Source organism: Mobula hypostoma, chromosome 3, assembly GCF_963921235.1.
Source record: "Mobula hypostoma chromosome 3, sMobHyp1.1, whole genome shotgun sequence".
NCBI lineage: Eukaryota > Metazoa > Chordata > Chondrichthyes > Myliobatiformes > Myliobatidae > Mobula > Mobula hypostoma.
The window spans coordinates 224,117,482-224,137,427 of NC_086099.1; the positions used below are offsets into that span (position 1 = coordinate 224,117,482).

Below are 19,946 nucleotides of genomic sequence, written 5' to 3' on the forward strand. Positions count from 1 at the left end.
CATTGGATAAGGATAACGCTTTGCAGAGTTTAAATGTGTCTTCAAGATCCTCTTCAAGTGTCACCAGCTTTGCAGATATTCTCCTGAATTCGGTTCTCATGCTCAGTTAAAATTTGTTGGATTGTATCCAATTTGCCATTAAGTCATTGAAACTCCTCGAAAAATTCCGATTTTTGCGGTTTAAGGAAGTCACTGATTGAATCCAAAGTGACTGGGGATTCATCTTCTTTTGCAAAAGCTTTTGTTCTTTTCCCAGCCATAGTAGAGCAATATTAAAGTATTATAATAAGGTTTCAAAAAAAAAACTGGTAGGAGACAATGAAGTAAATATGGTAGGAGCATGAGTTCTCCTTGTCTGTGGAGGTCCTCCACAGACCTCCTTGCTTAATGGTATTGGTTCATGGCATAAAAAAGGTTGGGACCCCTGGTTTAGAGGGATGTAAGAAACATAAGAAAAGTTTCTGGCCCATCGAGCCTGTTCTGCCATTCAATAAGGTCATGACTGATCTGACCATGGACTCATTTTCACCTACCTGCTTTTTCCCCATAACCTTTAATTCCTCTACTATGCAAAAATCTATCCAACCTTGTCTTAAATATATTTACTGAGGTAGGCTCTACTGCTTCATTGGGCAGAGAATTGTACCAAATGTGGCCAAGTAAGATGAGCTGAGACGGGAATCTTGGTCAGCATGGACCAGTTGGGCCTAAGGGCCTGTTTCTATGCTGTCTGGCTCCACGCAGAACTTCAAGAACTCCAAACTCATTGACCACCTTAAAAACCCACCTTACTCACCCAAGCTCATTAATGAGTCCTGATAATACGTAGCGCCAAGCATACAGTAATGGGGAACATAAGAGATTCTGTAGATGCTGGAAAATCCAGAGCAACACACACACAATACTGGAGGAACTCAGCAGGTCAGATGATTCTGCAGATGCTGGAAAATCCAGAGCAACACAGGAACTCAGCAGGTCAGGCAGCATCTCTGGAAAAGAGTAGACTGTCGATGTTTCAGGCCGATACCCTTCATTCATGATCCAGATGAAGGGTTTTGGCCAAAACATCGACTGTTTATTTCCCTCCATAGAAAACGGTGAAAGATTAGTTTTATTTGTCACTTTGACAGTGAAATGCATAGTTTGTGTCAATGAGCATCACGGTCCGAGGATGTGCTGGGAGCAGCCCGCAAACGTTGCTGTGCTTTTGACACCGACAATGTTCAAAGTATATTTATTATCGAAGTATGTATACTATATACAACCTGGAGATTTGTCTTCTTGCAGGCAACCACAAAACAAAGAAACCCGATAGAGCCCATTTCAAAAACCCCCACACAACAAAGGCAATCAAGCCCCCAAAGTGTGTAGGGGGGGTGGGGAATCGTGCAAAGCATAAACAGTTAACAAATAACACACAGAACGTGAATTGCAGAGTCCACGGCCATGAAGCCAGTTCATTGCTGTGGCCGGTCCGGGAGCCTGTGGTTGCAGGCCACGGCCCCGGAGTCAGTTCAGCACAGAGGCGAGTAAGGCTTGTGGAGCAGTGAGCTGAACACCAGCCCGGCACTTCAATAACGTGCCCACAGCAACCCGAACCCTGCGTCTTTGGAATGTGGGAGGGTACTGGAGCATCTGGAGGAGACCTATGCGGTTGTGGAGAAGGCGTACAAACTCCTTACTGGCAGTGGCAGGAATTGAACCCCGGTTTTCTAATCGCTGGTGCTGTAAGATGATATGTTCACCCTATGCTATCGTGTCACCCTACCATTGCTGAGTTCCTGCAGCATTTTGTGTGTGGTACACAGAAATGTATTTGGTTTGATAGCCGATCAGCCTCTCAGTCCAGGGTCACTGGCATGGTCGATCGCTAACAATGACCTACTCCCGTGAACAAATAATTAAAAGGAACATTTTATCTACTTTGGATTTCTTCAGACTATATTCCTGCAAGACAATAATATCACTCGCATCAGCCGGAGGGACTTTTCCCATCTTACCAAGCTCCAGAACCTCTACATCCAGAACAACAGCCTGGACACCATCGAGGCAGGAGCCCTGACTCAGCAGTGCTCCCTGGTGGAGCTCGCCCTCAATGGCAACCGGATCCAGCAGCTCGACCGCAGCATCTTCCAGGGGCTGGGCCACCTCCGGGTCCTCTACTTGGCAGCCAATCAAATCAGCCGGCTGGCGGGCTTCACCTTCCACGAACTTCAGGTACATTGGGGGAGGGAGGGGGGAGATTGGGGGTCAGGAGCGAGAAGGGGTCAGGGGAGAGATTGGTGTGGGGAGAGTGTAGGTCAGGGGAAAGACTGGTGTGGGGAGAGTGTGGGTCAGGGGAGAGACTGGTGTGGGGAGAGTGTGGGTCAGGGGAGAGACTGGTGTGGGGAGAGTGTGGGTCAGGGGAGAGATTGGTGTGAGGAGAGTGTGGGTCAGGGGAGAGACTGGTGTGGGTCAGGGGAGAGACTGGTGTGGGGAGAGTGTGGGTCAGGGGAGAGACTGGTGTGAGGAGAGTGTGGGTCAGGGGAGAGACTGGTGTGGGTCGGGAGAGACTGGTGTGAGGAGAGTGTGGGTCAGGGGAGAGACTGGTGTGCGGAGAGTGTGGGTCGGGGAGAGATTGATGTGAGGAGAGTGTGGGTGAGGCGAGAGACTGGTGTGAGAGTGTGGGTCAGGAGAGAGACTGGTGTGTGCAGAGTGGGTCGGGGAGAGACTGGTGTGGGTCAGGGGAGAGACTGGTGTGAGGAGAGTGTGGGTCAGGGGAGAAATTGGTGTGAGACAGTGTGGGTCGGGCAGAGATTGGTGTGGGGAGAGTGTGGGTCAGGGGAGAGATTGGTGTGGGTCGGGGAGAGAGATGTGAGGAGAGTGTGGGTCAGGGGAGAGACTGGTGTGAGGAGAGTGTGGGTCAGGGGAGAGACTGGTGTGTGGAGAGTGTGGGTCGGGGAGAGACTGGTGTGGGTCAGGGGAGAGACAGGTGTGAGGAGAGTGTGGGTCAGGGGAGAGACTGGTGTGAGGAGAGTGTGGGTCAGGGGAGAGACAGGTGTGAGGAGAGTGTGGGTCAGGGGAGAGATTGGTGTGAGACAGTGTGGGTCGGGGAGAGACTGGTGTGCGGAGAGTGTGGGTCAGGGGAGAGATTGGTGTGGGGAGAGTGTGGGTCAGGGGAGAGATTGGTGTGAGGAGCGTGTGGGTCAGGGGAGAGACTGACCCTCTCAAAAGAAACTCGGTCACATCAGTTGGATGTGAACTTCCCTCCAGCATCAGTGACAAGACCCTACACAGAGTAACGTCCAGTTTGCTTTATTGAAGCCAGAAGATAATCTTTTTTTCTCAACAGCGTCTGTGTTTGGCTTTCAGAGGTTACAGGAGCTGCACCTCCAGCAAAACAACCTGCAGTCCTTAGACGAACAGGCTTTTGTGGGGCTCTCCTCGTTGGCCTTGCTGGACCTGAGTGACAACTGCCTGCATACACTGCACTACGCATCCCTGCAACCCCTGAGGAGTCTGCAGGAGCTACGACTGATTGGTGAGAACATGGCCCCTAGGTGGGGGTGGGGAGTGAACATAGAACATTACAAGCCCATAATGTTATGCCCAACTTTTAACCTGCTCTAAGATCAATCTAACCCTTCCCTCTCACTTAGCCCCCCATTTTTCTATCATCCTTGTACCTACCTAAGAGTGTCTTAAATGCCCCAAATGTATCTGCCTCTACCACCACCCCTGGCAGGGTGTTCCACACACCCACCACTATCTGTAAAGAACTCATCTCTGACATCCCCTATACTTCCCTCCAATCACCTTAAAATTGTACCGCCTTGTATTGTCCATATCGGTACTGGGAAAAAGTCTCTGGCTGTCCACTCTCTCCATGCCTCTTATCATTTTGTACTCCTCTATCAAGTCACTTCTCGTCCTCCTTCACTCAAGGAGAAAAGCCCGAGCTCGCTCAACCCATCTTCATAAGACATGCTCTCTAGTCAAGGCAGCACCCCAGTAAATCTCCTCTGCACCCCGTGTTCCACGTCCCGGGTGATGAGATTCACATTCATTTATCACACGTACATCGAAACAATTTTAAGTCTTTTTGTCTCACCTTAAACCTATGCTCTCTTACTTTAGACATCCCTACCCTGGGGGAAAAGGCTGCCACAGTTCACCATATCTTCTTCCCTCAGGATTTTATACACCTCTATTCGGTCACCCTGAATCGCCTTCACTCCGGGAGGGAAAAGACCCAACCTATCCAGCCCCTTCTTGTAGCTCAAGCCCTGCAGTCCTTGTGAATCTCTCCAGCTTGGTGGATGACCAGAACACAAATGGTTCCAGTGGTTCCATTGATTGTCAGAGAATGTCTACAGTATACAACCTCAAATACTTGGCTTCACAAACATTCACGAGAAGCAGAAGAACCCCAAAATAGTGAACTACAGAAAAGTGTTAGAAACCCAAAGCCCCCCTGTACTCCCCCCACTCATGCAGCAGCAATGCTCCCGGTGTGGTCTCGCCGACGAGTTGCACAGTTGCAATGCTCCCGGTGTGGTCTCGCCAACACGAGTTGCACAGTTGCAATGCTCCTGGTGTGGTCTCACCGACACGAGTTGCACAGTTGCAATGCTCCTGGTGTGGTCTCACCGACACGAGTTGCACAGTTGCAATGCTCCCGGTGTGGTCTCACCGACGAGTTGCATGGTTGTAATGCTCCCGGTGTGGTCTCGCCGACGAGTTGCACAGTTGCAATGCTCCCGGTGTGGTCTCACCGACACGAGTTGCACGGTTGTAATGCTCCCGGTATGGTCTCGCCGACACGAGTTGCACAGTTGCAATGCTCCTGGTGTGGTCTCACCGACACGAGTTGCACAGTTGTAATGCTCCCGGTGTGGTCTCACCGACGAGTTGCACAGTTGCAATGCTCCCGGTGTGGTCTCACCGACGAGTTGCATGGTTGTAATGCTCCCGGTGTGGTCTCGCCGACGAGTTGCACAGTTGCAATGCTCCCGGTGTGGTCTCGCCGACACGAGTTGCACAGTTGCAATGCTCCCGGTGTGGTCTCGCCGACACGAGTTGCACAGTTGCAATGCTCCCGGTGTGGTCTCGCCGACACGAGTTGCACAGTTGTAATGCTTCCAGTGTGGTCTCGCCGACACGAGTTGCACAGTTGCAATGCTCCCAGTGTGGTCTCGCCGACACGAGTTGCACAGTTGCAATGCTCCCGGTGTGGTCTCGCCGACACGAGTTGCACAGTTGCAATGCTCCCGGTGTGGTCTCGCCGACACGAGTTGCACAGTTGTAATGCTTCCGGTGTGGTCTCACCGACGAGTTGCACAGTTGTAATGCTCCCGGTGTGATCTCGCCGACACGAGTTGCACGGTTGTAATGCTCCCGGTGTGGTCTCGCCGACACGAGTTGCACAGTTGCAATGCTCCCGGTGTGGTCTTGCCGACACGAGTTGCACGGTTGTAATATGGTGCCCCAACTCCTGTACGCGGTACCCTGACACATGAAACCAAACGTGCTGAACACCTTCACCGTCCTGTCTCTCACAATGAAGCCACACTCGGGTTGGAGGAGCAACACCTCATATTCTGTCTGGGTAGCCCCCAACCTGATGGCATGAAGACCGATTTCTACTGCCTCTGGTTATTTCTCCCTCCTCCCCTTCTCTCATTTTCGATTTCCCCATTTTTGCTTACTCTCTCACTCCTCCTCTGCTCCTCGCCATCCATCATCTCCCTCTTCCTTCCCTTTCTCCCAGAGTCCACTGTCCTCTCCTATCAAACTTTACCTTCTTCAGCTCTTCAGCTCTTCCACCTATCACCTCCAGCTTCTTTCTTCATCTCCTCTCCCCCCAGTTTCCTCCTCACCTGTCACCTATGGTGGCGTATGCAGTGCAGGATATATATAAGCTAGAGTAGGTGTATAGTGGTATGTAATCTATAGTGGTGACGAGCGGAGAGTTTAGTGATACAGTGCGGTAACAGTCCTTTCTGGCCCAACGAGCCCGCGCCGTCCAGTTACACCCGTGTGATCTGCTAACCCGTCTGTCTCTGGAACGTTGGAGGCAACTGGAGCACCCAGAGGAAACCCACCAGGAGAACGTGCAAACTCCTCACAAACAGCAGTGGCAATTGAACCTGGATCACTGGTGCTGTAAAGTGTTACGCTGACCGCTACCCCCCTGCGCTGCCCAACACGGGCGTTTCACTGGCCTTGGATGAGACTATCCAAATGTCACTTTGGCCGCCCGGCCGCCAGAGCAGGGATGTCTTGGAGCGGCTGCTGAACACTCGGGAAGGGAGAGGGCGGTAGTCCACATCGATACCAATGACCTCGGCATAAGCAGGGATGACACCCTGCAGAGTGAACTTAGGGGAGCAGGTAGGAGGTTAAAGAGCAAGATCACCAAGGGCTGCAAACTCTGGATTGCTTTCTGTGCCATGAGTTAGTGAGTGTTGAAATAGGAGGGGATAAAGAGTCACAGAACTCCACACAAACAGGGCAGGTCACGGCTGAAGCACGGTGCAGGAAGAACAGCTTCCAGTATTTAAAGACGATGCAGATTGTCTTTATTTGTCACATTTACATCAATACGTACAGTGAAATGCGTCACTTGTGCCAAATCAAATCAGCAAGGGTTCTACTGGGGGTTGCCCACAAGTGCTGCCGTGCTTCTGGTGTGCCCACGGCTGACTAACCCTAACCTAGCCGCACACCTTTGCAACTGGAGAACTGGAGCACCTGGGGGAAACTCGCACGGTCACAGAGAGAGCATAAAAGCTCAGTGCCGGGGACCGAACCCGCGGCATTGCTGCTGAAATTGAATTGCGCTAACCTCTATGTACTTGGATCACGGGGACCAGTTGTGAGGTGGGGCTGGGCTGGACCTGTACAGCACCTGGACTGGAAGGGGTCCGATGTCCCGGTGGAGGGGTTAGCTTGTGCTGTTGCAGTGGTGGGGTGGGGGGAGGAGAAGGAATTAAACCGATTTGACAGTGGGGAGGGATGTAGGGTAGCAGTGAGAGATGAGGTCAGATATAAAGGATAGGTCAAGTAGGGGGTACAATGACAAACTGATCAGTAGGTCACGGCTTGCAGCAGGAGCTGGACCAGCTGGAAAAATGGGCTGAAAAATGGCAGAAGGAATTATAGAGTAAATGCAAGCAGACCTTTTCCACTTGGGTTGGGTGGAACTGCAACTAGAGGTCATGGATTAAGGGTGAAAGGTGAAAAGTTTAAGGGGAACATGAGGGGAAACTTCTTTACTTAGTTTCTAACATGGAAGTAGGTGAGAGCTCACCAACACCTCTACTTCCTGAGGAAGCTGAAGAGAGCTCAATTTTATGAAGCCCCTCTTTGGTCAGGGTCAACTGTGGATGTCCTAGTTGTCTACGTGATTCAGAACTAGGTCGGTACGATATGGATGACAAACTGTTGCCCGTGCAGCAGGCCCACCCTCTGGTGCAGCTGATGAATCCAAAGGAACAGCAGAAATCGATACAGTTTGGCACCAGTGGTGTCGCAGGAGTTGCCAGTCAGTGTTGTTCTGCCTTAGGGACTGCAGCTCTGGATTTTATCTCGGGGTTTACTCCCGAAGCGGTCCCCGTCGGTGGGTACAGCTTCAAGGCAGTAGAGGTTTGAGATCCGATGATCTGCCAGCCGCGGCTGATGAGTACCATCTCCTTTCAGTAGAAACGGTTCTGGCAGATGAAGTAGCGGAGCCATGTCCAGAGGCCAGGAGCCGGATCTGGGTGTCAGCGGTTATTTGAAACATGCAAAATTGGGAGCATTTAATAGTGGGAGCTTATCCCCACCGCCCCGTCCCCCCAGATATAACAACCTTAAGGAACCAGGGAGCTGGACTGTGCACATTTATACAGCATCGTAACATGCTGCATCACTGTTGGCACAGAAACTGCACTGTGGTAGACACGAAGGCTCAACAACGGATCATCAAAACTGTCCCAACGCATCACCGGCACCAGCCTTACCCACCATCAAGAACATGTGGACAGAAAGGTGCTGGAGAAGAGCCAGTAACATCATGAAGGATCCCACCCACCCTGCTCACGGATTGTTGGAGTCCGTTGTTAACGATGAGGTGATGGAGTACTTGGTGACACAAGACAAGATAGTACAAAGTCAGCATGGTTTCCTTCAGGGAAAATCCTGCCTGACGAGCCTGTTGGAATTCTTTGAGGAGATTACAAGTAGGATAGATAAAGGGGATGCAATGGATGTTGTATATTTGGACTTTCAGAAGGCCTTTGACAAGGTGCCACACACGAGGCTGCTTACCAAGTTAAGAGCCCATTGTATTACAGGAAAGTTACTAACATGGTTAGAGCACTGGCTTAAACACGAGGAATTCTGCAGATGCTGGAAATTCAAGCAACACATATCAAATCTGCTGGTGAATGCAGCAGGCCAGGCAGCATCTCTAGGAACAGGTACAGTTGACGTTTCGGGCTGAGACCCTTCGTCAGGACTAACTAAGGAAGAGTTAGTAAGAGATCTGAAAGTGGGAGGGGGAGGGGGAGATTCAAAATGATAGGAGAAGACAGGAGGGGGAGGGATGGAGCCAAGAGCTGGACAGGTGATTGGCAAAGGGGATATGAGAGGATCATGGGACAAGAGGCCCAGGGAGAAGGAAAAGGGGGAAGGGGAGAAAAACCCAGAGGATGGGCAAGGGGTATAGTGAGAGGGACAGAAGGAGAAAAAGGAAAGAGAGAAGAAGAATGTGTGTATATAAATAAATAACGGATGAGGTACGAGGGGGAGGTGGGGCATTAGTGGAAGTTAGAGAAGTCGATGTTCATGCCATCAGGTTGGAGGCTACCCAGACGGAATATAAGGTGTTGCTCCTCCAAACTGAGTGTGACTTCATCTTCACAGTAGAGGAGGCCGTGGATAGATATATCAGAATGGGAATGGGACGTGGAATTAAAATGTGTGGCCACTGGGAGATCCTGCTTTCCCTGGCGGACAGAGCGTAGGTGTTCAGCAAAACGATCTCCCAGTCTGCGTCGGGTCTCGCCAATATATAAAAGGCCACATTGGGAGCACCGGGCGCAGTATATCACCCCAGTCGACTCACAGGTGAAGTGTTGCCTCACCTGGAAGGACTGTCTGGGGCCCTGAATGGTGGTAAGGGAGGAAGTGTAAGGGCATGTGTAGCACTTGTTCCACTTACAAGGATAAGTGCCAGGAGGGAGATCAGTGGGGAGGGATGGGGGGTCGAATGGACAAGGGAGTCGCATAGGGAGCAATCCTTGCTGAAAGCGGTGGGGGGGAAGGGAAAGATGTGCTAAGTGGTGGGATCCCGTTGGAGGTGGCGGAAGTTACGGAGAATAATATGTTGGACCCAGAGGCTGGTGTGGTGGTAGGTGAGGACCAGGGGAACCCTATTCCTAGTGGGGTGACAGGAGGATGGAGTGAGAGCAGATGTGCGTGAAATGGGGGAGATGCATTTGAGAGCAGAGTTGATAGTGGAGAAAGGGAAGCGCCTTTCTTTAAAAAAGGAGGACATCTCCCTCGTCCTGGAATGAAAAGCCTCATCCTGAGAGCAGATGTGGCGGAGATGGAGGAATTGCGAGAAGGGGATGGCCTATCATTTTGGATCTCCTCCTCCCCCTCCCACTTTCAAATCTCTACCAGCTCTTCCTTCGGTTAGTCCTGACGAAGGGTCTCAGCCCGAAATGTCGACTGTACCTCTTCCTAGAGATGCTGCCTGGCCTGCTGCATTCACCAGCAAATTTGATGAGTGTTGCTAGAGCATTGGCTGATTGGTAAGAGACAGTGAGTGGGAATAAAAGGATCCTTTTCTGGTTGGCTACCAGTGACTCATGGCGTTCCACAGGAATCGGTGTTGGGACCACTTCTTTTTATGCTGTATATAAATGATTTAGATGCTGGAATAGATGGCTTTGTTGCCAGGTTTGCAAATGATATGAAGATTGGTGGAGGGGCAGATAGTGTTGAGGAAACAGGTAGGATACAGAAGGAATTAGACAGATTAGGAGAATGGGCAAGAAAGTAGCAAATGAAATGCAATGTTGGAAAATTATGGTCATGCACTTTGGTAGTAGAAATAAATGTGTGGACTATTTTCTAAATGGAGAAAATCCAGGAATCCGAGATGCAGTGGGACTTGGGAGTCCTTCTGCAGAACACCCTGAAGGTTAACTTGCAGGTTGAGTCAGTGGTGAGGAAGGCAAATGCCATATTAGGATTCATTTCAAGAGATCTAGAATACAAGAGCAAGGATGTGATGCTGAGGCTTTATAAGGCGCTGGTGATATCTTCAAATTAGACATTTTATTAACCCTTTAATACCAAACTTTCCTGAGATGCCTGAAAGAAAACATGGTGGACTTGTTTCTTTGTATAAATCCATTGGGTAAAGGCTATTTACCTATTTACCATCTACTATTTGCGATAAGTTAGCAACCTTGAGGCGTGCCCCCTTTGATAAAATTAGAACTACCTGGGAGCATGATTTAAATATGTCTCTGTCCGACGAGGTTTGGGATTCAATTCCTAAGTCAGTTAACTCAATCTCTTTATGTGCTCGCCACTGTCTTTTGCAGTTCAAGGTTGTACATAGGGCTCGTATGTCTAAAGCCAAATTATCACGGTTCTATCCTGATATTAGTCCCTTTTGTGACAAGTATAAGGGGGCAAGGCTTCTCTTATCCACATGTACTAGGCTTGTCCTAGTTTGGAGAAATTTTGGAGAGGAGTCATTTTAACTTTATCCCATATTCTTAATTGCCGCTTAGAACCTAACCCTTTGATTGCTCTTTTTGGCACCTCGGGTGAAGTTGACATGCATTTGAGTCCGACTAAACATCGAACGTTATCTTTTGCCTCTCTTTTGGCTAGATGTTTAGTTCTTCTAAAGTGGAGAGATGTTGCCCCAACCCACTCATGCTCAATGGCTTATGTCCTGCTTAGACCTTGAAAAGATTCATTATTCACTTCTTAATTTGGACATTAAGTTCCGTAAGGTGTGGGGACCTTTTCTTGAATATTTCCATGATTCCTCTTTAGATTAAAGGTTTATCCTTTTTTTTTGTATTTTATTCCCTTACTTTCAGCTTTTTTCTGGTTTTACGGTTTTTTTCATGTGAAATATATTACAGTTTAGATAGTAGGCAATATACTTTTTTTTATATTTACAGCTCTGTAGTGACAAAAGCTGTGTTTAACTTTTTACATTGAAATGGTTGGTTTGGAGTTGCGTAGTGGGAGGTTGGGGAGGGTACTAACTTCATATGATTTTATTTTGGGTGCTTTTTCTTTACTGCTATGAATTATATATTAGGCATGTTTGTTTTGCACTGTATAAATCTCTTATTTGCTCATGGGTTTTTCTGTTGTAGAAACATTTAAAAAATTAATTTAAAAATTAATTTAAAAAATATAAGGCACTGGTGAGGCCTCACCTTGAGTATTGTGAACAGTTTTGGGCCTCTTATCTTAGATGTGCTGGCATTGGAGAGGGTCCAGAGGAGTTTCACAAGGATGATTCCAGGAATGAAAGGATTATCACACGAGGAACGTTTGATGGCTCTGGGTCTGTACTCGTTGGAATTCAGAAGGGTGAGGGGGGATCTCATTGAAACCTTTCGAATGTTGAAATGCCTAGATAGAGTGGATGGGGAAAGGATGTTTCCCATGGTGGGAGAGTCTAGGACAAGAGGGCACAGCCTCAGGATAGAGGGGTGTCCATTCAAAACAGAGATGCGGAGAAATTTCTTTAGCCAAAGGGTGGTGAATTTGTGAAATTTGTTGCCACATGCAGCTGTGGAGGCCGTGTTTTTGGGTGTATTTAAGGCAGAGATTGATAGGTTCTTGTTTAGACATGGCATCAAAGGTTATGGGGAGAAGGCCAGGAACTGGGGTTGAGGAGGAGACAGGGAAAAAAAGGATCAGCCATAGAAACATAGAAAACCTACAGCACAATACAGGCCCTTCAGCCCACAAAGTTGTGCCACATATGTCCCTACCTTAGAAATTACTAGACTTACCCATAGCCCTCTATTTTTCTAAGCTCCATGTACCTATCCAAAAGTCTCTTAAAAGACCCTATCGTATCCGCCACCATCGCTGTTGCCGGCGGCCCATTCCACGCACTCACCACTCTCTGAGTAAAAAAACTTACCCCTGACATCTCCTCTGTACCTACTCCCCAGCACCTTAAACCTGTGTCCTCTTGTGGCAACCATTTCAGCCCTGGGAAAAAGCCTCTGACTATCCACACGATCAATGCCTCTCATCATCTTATACACTTCTATCAGGTCACCTCTCATCCTCCGTTGCTCCAAGGAGAAAAGGCCGAGTTCACTCAACCTATTCTTATAAGGCATACTCCCTAATCCAGGCAACATCCTTGTAAATCTCCTTGTGCACCCTCTCTATGGCTTCCACATCCTTCCTGTAGTGAGGCAACCAGAACTGAGCACAGTACTCCAAGTGGGCTCTGACCAGGGGCCTATATAGCTGCAATATTACCTCTCGGCTCCTAAATTCAATTCCACGATTGATGAAGGCCAATGCACCATATGCCTTCTTAACCACAGAGTCAACCTGTGCAGCTGCTTTGAGCGTTCTATGGACTCAGACCCCAAGATCCCTCTGATCCTCCATACTGCCAAGAGTCTTACCATTAATACTATATTCTGCCATCATATTTGACCTACCAAAATGAACCACTTCACACTTGTATGGGTTGAACTCCATCTGCCACTTCTCAGCCCAGTTTTGCTGTATCGATGTCCCGCTGTAACCTCTGACAGCCCTCCACACTATCCACAACACCTCCAACCTTTGTGTCAATAGCAAATTTACTAACCCATCCCTCCACTTCCTCATCCAGGTCATTTATAAAAATCACGAGGAGTAAGGGTCCCAGAACAGATCCCTGAGGCACACCACTGGTCACCGTCTCCATGCAGAGTATGACCCATCTACAGCCACTCTTTGCCTTCTGTGGGCAAGCCAGTTCTGGATCCACAAAGCAACGTCCCCTTGGACCCCATGCCTCCTTACTTTCTCAATAAGCCTTGCATGGGGTACCTTATCAAATACCTTACTGAAATCCATATACACTACATCTACTGCTCTTCCTTCATCAATGTGTTTAGTCACATCCTCAAAAAGTTCAATCTGGCTTGTAAGGCATGATCTGCCCTTGACAAAGCCATGCTGACTAATTCCTAATCATATTATGTCTCTCTAAATGTTCATAAATCCTGCCTCTCAGGATCTTCTCCATCAACTTACCAACCACTGAAGTAAGACTCACTGGTCTATAATTTCCTGGGCTCTCTCTACACCCTTTCTTGAATAAAGGAACAACATCTGCAACCCTCCAATCCTCTGGAACCTCTCCCGTCCCCATTGATGATTCAAAGGTCATCGCCAGAGGCTCAGCAATCTCCTCCCTCGCCTCCCACAGTAGCCTGGGACACATCTCATCCGGTCCCAGCAACTTATCCAACTTGATGCTTTCCAAAAGCTGCAGCACATCCTCTTCCTTAATATCTACATGCTCAAGCTTTTCAGTCCGCTGAGAGTCATCACTACAATCACCAAGATCCTTTTCCATAGTGAATACTAAAGTAAAATATTCATTAAGTACCTCTGCTATTTCCTGTGGTTCCATACACATGATCCATCTGTAACACTTGATAGGTCCAATTCTTTCACGTCTTATCCTCTTGCTCTTCGCATACTTGTAGAATGCCTTGGGATTTTCCTTAATCCTGCCCGCCAAGGCCTTCTCATGGCCCTTTCTGGCTCTACTAATTTCCTTCTTAAGCTCCTTCTTGTTAGCCTTATAATCTTCTAGATCACTGACATTACCTAGCTCTCTGAACCTTTTGTAAGCTTTTCTTCTTGACTAGATTTATTACAGCCTTTGTACACCATAGTTCCTGTACCCTACCATAACTTCCCTATCTCATTGGAACGTACCTATGCAGAACTCCACACAAATATCCCCTGAACGTTTGCCACATTTCTTCCGTACATTTCCCTGAGAACATCAGTCCCCAATTTAAGCTTCCAAGTTCCTGCCTGATAGCTTCATATTTCCCCTTACTCCAATTAAACACTTTTCTAACTTGTCTGTTCCTATCTCTCTCCAATGCTATTGTAAAGAAGATAGAATTATGATCACTATCTCCAAAATGCTCTCCCACTGAGAGATCTGACACCTGACCAGGTTCATTTCCCAATATCAAATCAAGTACAGTGTCTCCTCTCTTAGGCTTATCTACATATTGTGTCAAGAAACCTTCCTGAACACACCTAACAAACTCCACCCCATCCAGGGAGATGCCAATCAATATTTGGGAAATAAAAATCTCCTATCATGACAATAATAATAATAATTATTATTATACCTTTCCAGGATCTGTTTCCCGATCTGCTCCTCAATATCCCTGTTACTATTGGGCGGCCTATAAAAAACACCCAGTAAAGTTATTGACACCTTCCTGTTCCTAACCTCCACCCACAGAGAGTCCGTAGACAATCCCTCCATGGCATCCACCTTTTCTGCAGCTGTGACATTATCTCTGATCAACAGTGCCATGCCCCCACCTCTTTTGCCTCCCTCCCTGTCCTTTCTGAAACACCTAAAACCCAGCACTTGAAGTAACCATTCCTGTCCCTGAGCCATCCAAGTCTCTGTAATGGCCACCACATCATATCTCCAGGTACTGATCACACTCTAAGCTCATCCGCTTTGTTCATAATACTCCTTGCATTAAAATAGACACATCTTAAACTGTCGATCTGAGCACGTCCCTTCTCTATCACCTGCCTATCCTCCCTCACACACCGTCTCCAAGCTTTCTCTATTTGTGAGCCAACTGTTTGTTCCCCAGTCTCTTCAGTTCAATTCCCATCCCCCAACAACTCTAGTTTAAACTCTCCCCAGTAGCCTTAGCAAACCTCTCTGCCAGGATATTGGTCCCCCTGGGATTCAAGTGCAACTTGTCCTTTTGGTACAGGTCACACTTGCCCCAAAAGGGGTCCCAATGATCCAGAAATCTGAATCACTGCCCCCGCTCCAATCCCTCAGCCACGCATTTATCCTCCACCTCATTCTATTCCTATTCTCACTGTCGCATGGCACAGACAGTAATCCAAAGATTACTACCTTTGCGGTCCTGTTTCTCAAATTCCTTCCTAACTCCCTGTAGTCTTTTTTCAGGACCTCTTCCTTTCTCCTACCTATGTCATTGGTACCAATCTGTCCCACGACCTCTGTCTGTTCTCCCTCCCACCGCAGGATATCTTGGACAATTAAATGGCGGAGCAGACTCGATGGGCCAGATGGCCTAATTCTGCTCCTATATCTTATGGTCTTGTGGTCTTAAGAGGCTATGTAGCATCCAAGCCAGGCTCAAAAACCGTTTCTTTCCCCAAGCAGTAAGGCTGATCAACACCTCCACTCACTAACCCACCCCTCCACACCCCCAACTTTATCATTTCCTGTCAGTCACCTTATGTATCGACTTTCCTGTGCCAGGGTTACTTTATATACAATCAATGTATACAAGCTAACTTGTACTTTTATATTTATTGTTTTTTTTTCATTGTGTTTTTTGTGTTGCATCAAATATTGGTAATGATCAGGGAAAATATGATAGTCAAAGTCATATTTTATTGATCCCGGGGGAAATTGTTTTTTGTTACAGTTGCACCATAAATAATAAATAGTAATAAAGCCATAAATAGTTAAATAGTAATATGTAAGTTATGCCAGGAAATAAGTCCAGGACAAGCCTATTGGCTCAGGGTGTCTGACCCTCCAAGGGAGGAGTTGTAAAGTTTGATGGCCACAGGCAGGAATGACTTCCTATGACGCTCTGTGTTGCATCTCGGTGGAATGAGTCTCTGGCTGAATGTACTCCTGTGCCCAACCAGTACATTATGTAGTGGATGGGAGACATTGTCCAAGATGGCATGCAACTTGGACAGCATCCTCTTTTCAGACACCACCGTCAGAGAGTCCAGTTCCATCCCCACAATATCACTGGCCTTACGAATGGTCTTTGGAGGGATGGTTTGGGAAATCTCTTATATGTGTGGAACTTAAAAATGAGAAAGAGGCAATGGTAATGAGTTTCCTAGAGTTTTATTACTGCCAGCAGCTTCTATAGATGAGTGGCAGAGAGTATATTGACTGGCTGCATTACAGCCTGGTACAGAAACACTTGAATAGAAAGTACTACAAAGAGTAGTGGATACGGCCCAGTACATCACGGGTAAAGCCCTCCCCACCATTGAGCACATCTACAAGAAGTGCTATCACAGGAAAGCAGCATCCATGCTCCCTTCTCATTGCTGGTACAGGAGACTCATGATTCACAAAAACAGGTTCAGGAACAGTTATTACTCCTCAGCCACCAGGCTCTTGAACCAGAGGGGATGACTTCACTCAACTTCACTTGCCTCATTGTAAGGTGTCTGTACGTTCTCCGTGTGACTGTCTGTAAGGTGCCTGTACGTTCTCCCTGTGACTGCACGGGTTTCCTCCGAGTGATTTGGATTCCGAGTGATTTGGAGTGCTTTGTGTGATTAGAGCCAGAACAGCCTGTTACTGTTCTAAATCTTGAAAAATATATATGTATATAAATCTACAGTATGTATTTGGACCACGACAGCCTGCTTGTGACATTCAACTCCTGGGGACTTGAACCTCTCCTCCTCAGCACCGTTGATAGGGGCTGAAGAGGGTTTATGACTGTCTAACCCTTTTCCTTTCTCCTCCCTGCTACAGGCAACCACTGGCGGTGTGACTGCAGCCTGCACTGGCTCCGGGCCTGGATCGTCAGGGAAGGCCACAGGCTGCTGCTGGGCAAGGCCCTGGTGTGTGCCGAGCCACCACGGCTGGCCGGCCACAGCCTGCCGGACGTCCCCAGCACCAGTCTCGTCTGCATCCCACCGTCAATTCAGCTGGACCGCAGTGAGGCGGTGGCCCGGCCAGGGGACGAACTTCACGTCGCCTGCCGGGCCTCCGGTTACCCACCACCCGTGCTGGGCTGGAGGAGCCCGGGTGAGGCTCGGGCGGCGGCGATGGCTCCACCTTCTCCTCGCTCCGGCGGAAACTCGGCTCAGCTGGTGCTGCGCAACGTGACGGCCTCGCAGGCGGGCAGCTACGTGTGTGAGGCCCACAACGCCGGCGGTCGGGCTGCTGCCACCTTCGCCCTGCTGGTCAACACCTCAGGGCCGCTTGGGCCTGCTCTGCCGCCGGGCCTCAGTCGGCAGCCACTGTCGGAGGGTGTGGACTTTGGCGCGCTGGGCACCGCTAGCCAGACTGGCATTGCGGCTGGCATCGGCCTGCTGGCCCTCACTGCCCTATTGCTGCTGCTGGCTGTGATCTGGCGGAGGCGCGGCTGGCGGGGCAAGGCGGAGTGGGCGGGCGCCGAGGGCCCAGGGGCGGCGGGTGGCCTTTACCTCAATGACTACTCGGATGGGCCTAGCACCTTCGCCCAGCTGGAGGAGTACCGAGACGACGCTGGCCGGGAGATGTTCGTCATCGACCGCAGCAAGAGGGACATCCGCACCTACAAGGACACCGCCGAGCCGGGCAGGTCACTGCAGCCATCGCCCCCTCAAGACCGGGCCACACAGACGGCCGAGGCCGAGGTCCGGAAGCCACAGCAGGCTGACGTCTTCGAGAACCGCGGGGCAGTGTTCAAGGAGGAGATCGAGTATGAGATCCACTGCTGAGCTCGGCCTCCAGGGGGGCTAAGTTATTTTGCTGAAGTCTGGGGAAGGAGGCCTCTCTGTATGCTCACACAGGGCACAGGGAGAGCAAGGTGGACCGAGCCAACGTTCATCCCTTTTTAAACCACTTTAAGCAGCATTACAGACAAGTTACTTGTCGTCAGCTCACGACCGGCTGTGGGATCTTGCTGTGCTCTAGCTAGCTGCAGCCCTCCACCCCCCTAGTCTGGCCTTGCGAGTGGTTGGTCAGTTCTGAGAGACCCTGAAACGCCCAGAGTCCGGGAGAAATGGGGTGAGAGCAATGCACGGCCTACTGGAGGACCTGGGCTGGTCAGGCAGCATCCACGGAGGGACAGATAATGTGCTGGAGGAACTCGGCGGGTCAACAACATCTGCAGAGGGAATTGGACAGTTCACAGTTGGGGACAAAACCCTTCATCTCCCTCCACAGCTACCACCCAGCCCACAGAATTCCTCCGGCATCTTGAGTGTTGCTCCGGATTCCGGCATCTTCAGAGAGGGTGCAGAGGAGACTTACCAGGATGTTGCCTCGCATAGAGAGCATATCTTATGAGGGAAGGCTGAGTGAGCTGGGGCTTTTCTCTCTTGGAGCGAAGCGGGATGAGAGTTGACGAGAGAGGTGTACAAGATGGTAAGAGATAGAATGGATAGACATTTTTCCAGTGAGGAAACTCGAGCAGGCATAATTTAATTGCGGCAAAGTATAGGAGGGATATCAGAGGCAAGTCCTTTACACAGAGAGTGGGGGTGGGTGTGTGAAATGTCCTGCCAGGGGTTGGTGGTAGAGGCAGATACATGGGGGATATTTAAGACCCTCGTAGATAGGCACATGGTTGAAAGAAAAATGGAGGGTTATGTGGGAGGGAAGGGTTGATCTTGGAGTAGGTTACAGGGTTAGTACAACATTATGGGCCGAAAGGCCTGCACTGTGCTGTATTGTTTGATGTTCTGTCTTCTATCTGCAGTCTACCGTGTCTCAAAACAGGAGGCCGCATCTTTCTAGAGCTGGGCCAGACAGTCAAAGCAGATTTATTATTCAAGTACATGTATGAGATTCCTTGAGATTCATCTTCTTGCCGGCATTTACAGGAAAACAAAGAAATACAAGGGAATTATGTAGAACGTTACATAAAGAAAAATAACCTAGTGAATATTGAAAGGCCAAGATAAGAGTGGATGTGGAGAGGATTTGGACTTTGGAGGCTAAATCATTGGGTATATTTAAAGTAGAAGTTGATAGGTTCTTGATTAGTCAGGGCATCAAAGGTTACAGGGAGAAAGTAGGTGTATGGGGTTGAGAGAGATAATAAATCAGCCATGATGGAATGGCAGAGCAGATTCAATGGGCCGAATGGCCTAATTATGCTCCTATGTCTTATGCTCTGACACTGAATGCACTATATTAGACTCTTCCTAACGTAAATTTGGTTGCTAATAAAATAGTGATTTTTCTTAAACTTTCTGATCTGTTTTATTTCATCGTCAGCATCTAAGATGTTCCTGGGTCGAGCCTATTGTCAATCCTCCTTGTTGCGGGTTGACTTTAGGGTTTATGGAGTCTATTATTAATTTCGTCTCCTGGAATACTAATGGTCTTAACCATCCTATTAAAAGGAAAAAAGTTTTTAAAGTGTTCCGGAGACTTAGAGCACAAATTTTATTTTTACAAGAGACCCATGTGCGGAGGGGGGACAGACTACGTTTTTTTTAATTCTGGAAGGAACAACAGTTCCGTTCGAACTCTAACGCTAAGATTCGAGGCGTCTCTATTTTTATAGACTCCTCAGTTACTTTTATACAAGAAGATATTATTTCTGATCCGAATGGTAGATTTCTACTGGTTAGTGGTCTACTATTTAATAAAAAGGTAGTTTTGGTTAATGTTTATGCTCCCAATATGGACTGTCCGGAATTTTATAAATCATTATTTAATCAGTTCCCGAATTTGAATGAGTTTTCATTGATCTGGGGTGGAGATCTTAATACCTGTTTATCTCCAGCTTTGGACCGTTCGGCTCCTCTACAGACCTTACCTAATAAATCTGCAACTTTGATTAACTTATTCCTCGCTGATTCTGGGTCAACAGACATTTGGCATTTTCTGCATCCTCAGGAAAAAGATTTTTCCTTTTTTCACATGTTCACCCCATTCCTATTCAAGAATTGATTATTTCTTTATTGACTCT

At 48.5% G+C, this 19,946-nt stretch overlaps 1 protein-coding gene across 2 annotated transcripts in view; it reads left to right on the plus strand.

The window, feature by feature from the left end:
* The window catches only part of lrrc24 (leucine rich repeat containing 24), a 48,716-nt gene extending 29,521 nt beyond the window's left edge, over positions 1-19,195 (plus strand). Inside the window, exons 3-5 of one of the 2 annotated variants that reach the window (XM_063044629.1) lie at positions 1,939-2,217; positions 3,352-3,520; positions 16,790-19,191. In XM_063044629.1, coding sequence (XP_062900699.1) covers positions 1,939-2,217; positions 3,352-3,520; positions 16,790-17,742 — 1,401 coding nt within the window. In that variant the 3' untranslated portion in view covers positions 17,743-19,191. Of the gene's footprint in view, positions 1-1,938; positions 2,218-3,351; positions 3,521-16,789 lie in introns of both variants that reach the window. The other variant, XM_063044631.1, reaches the window with a different exon arrangement.
* Positions 19,196-19,946: the final 751 nt, after the last annotated feature.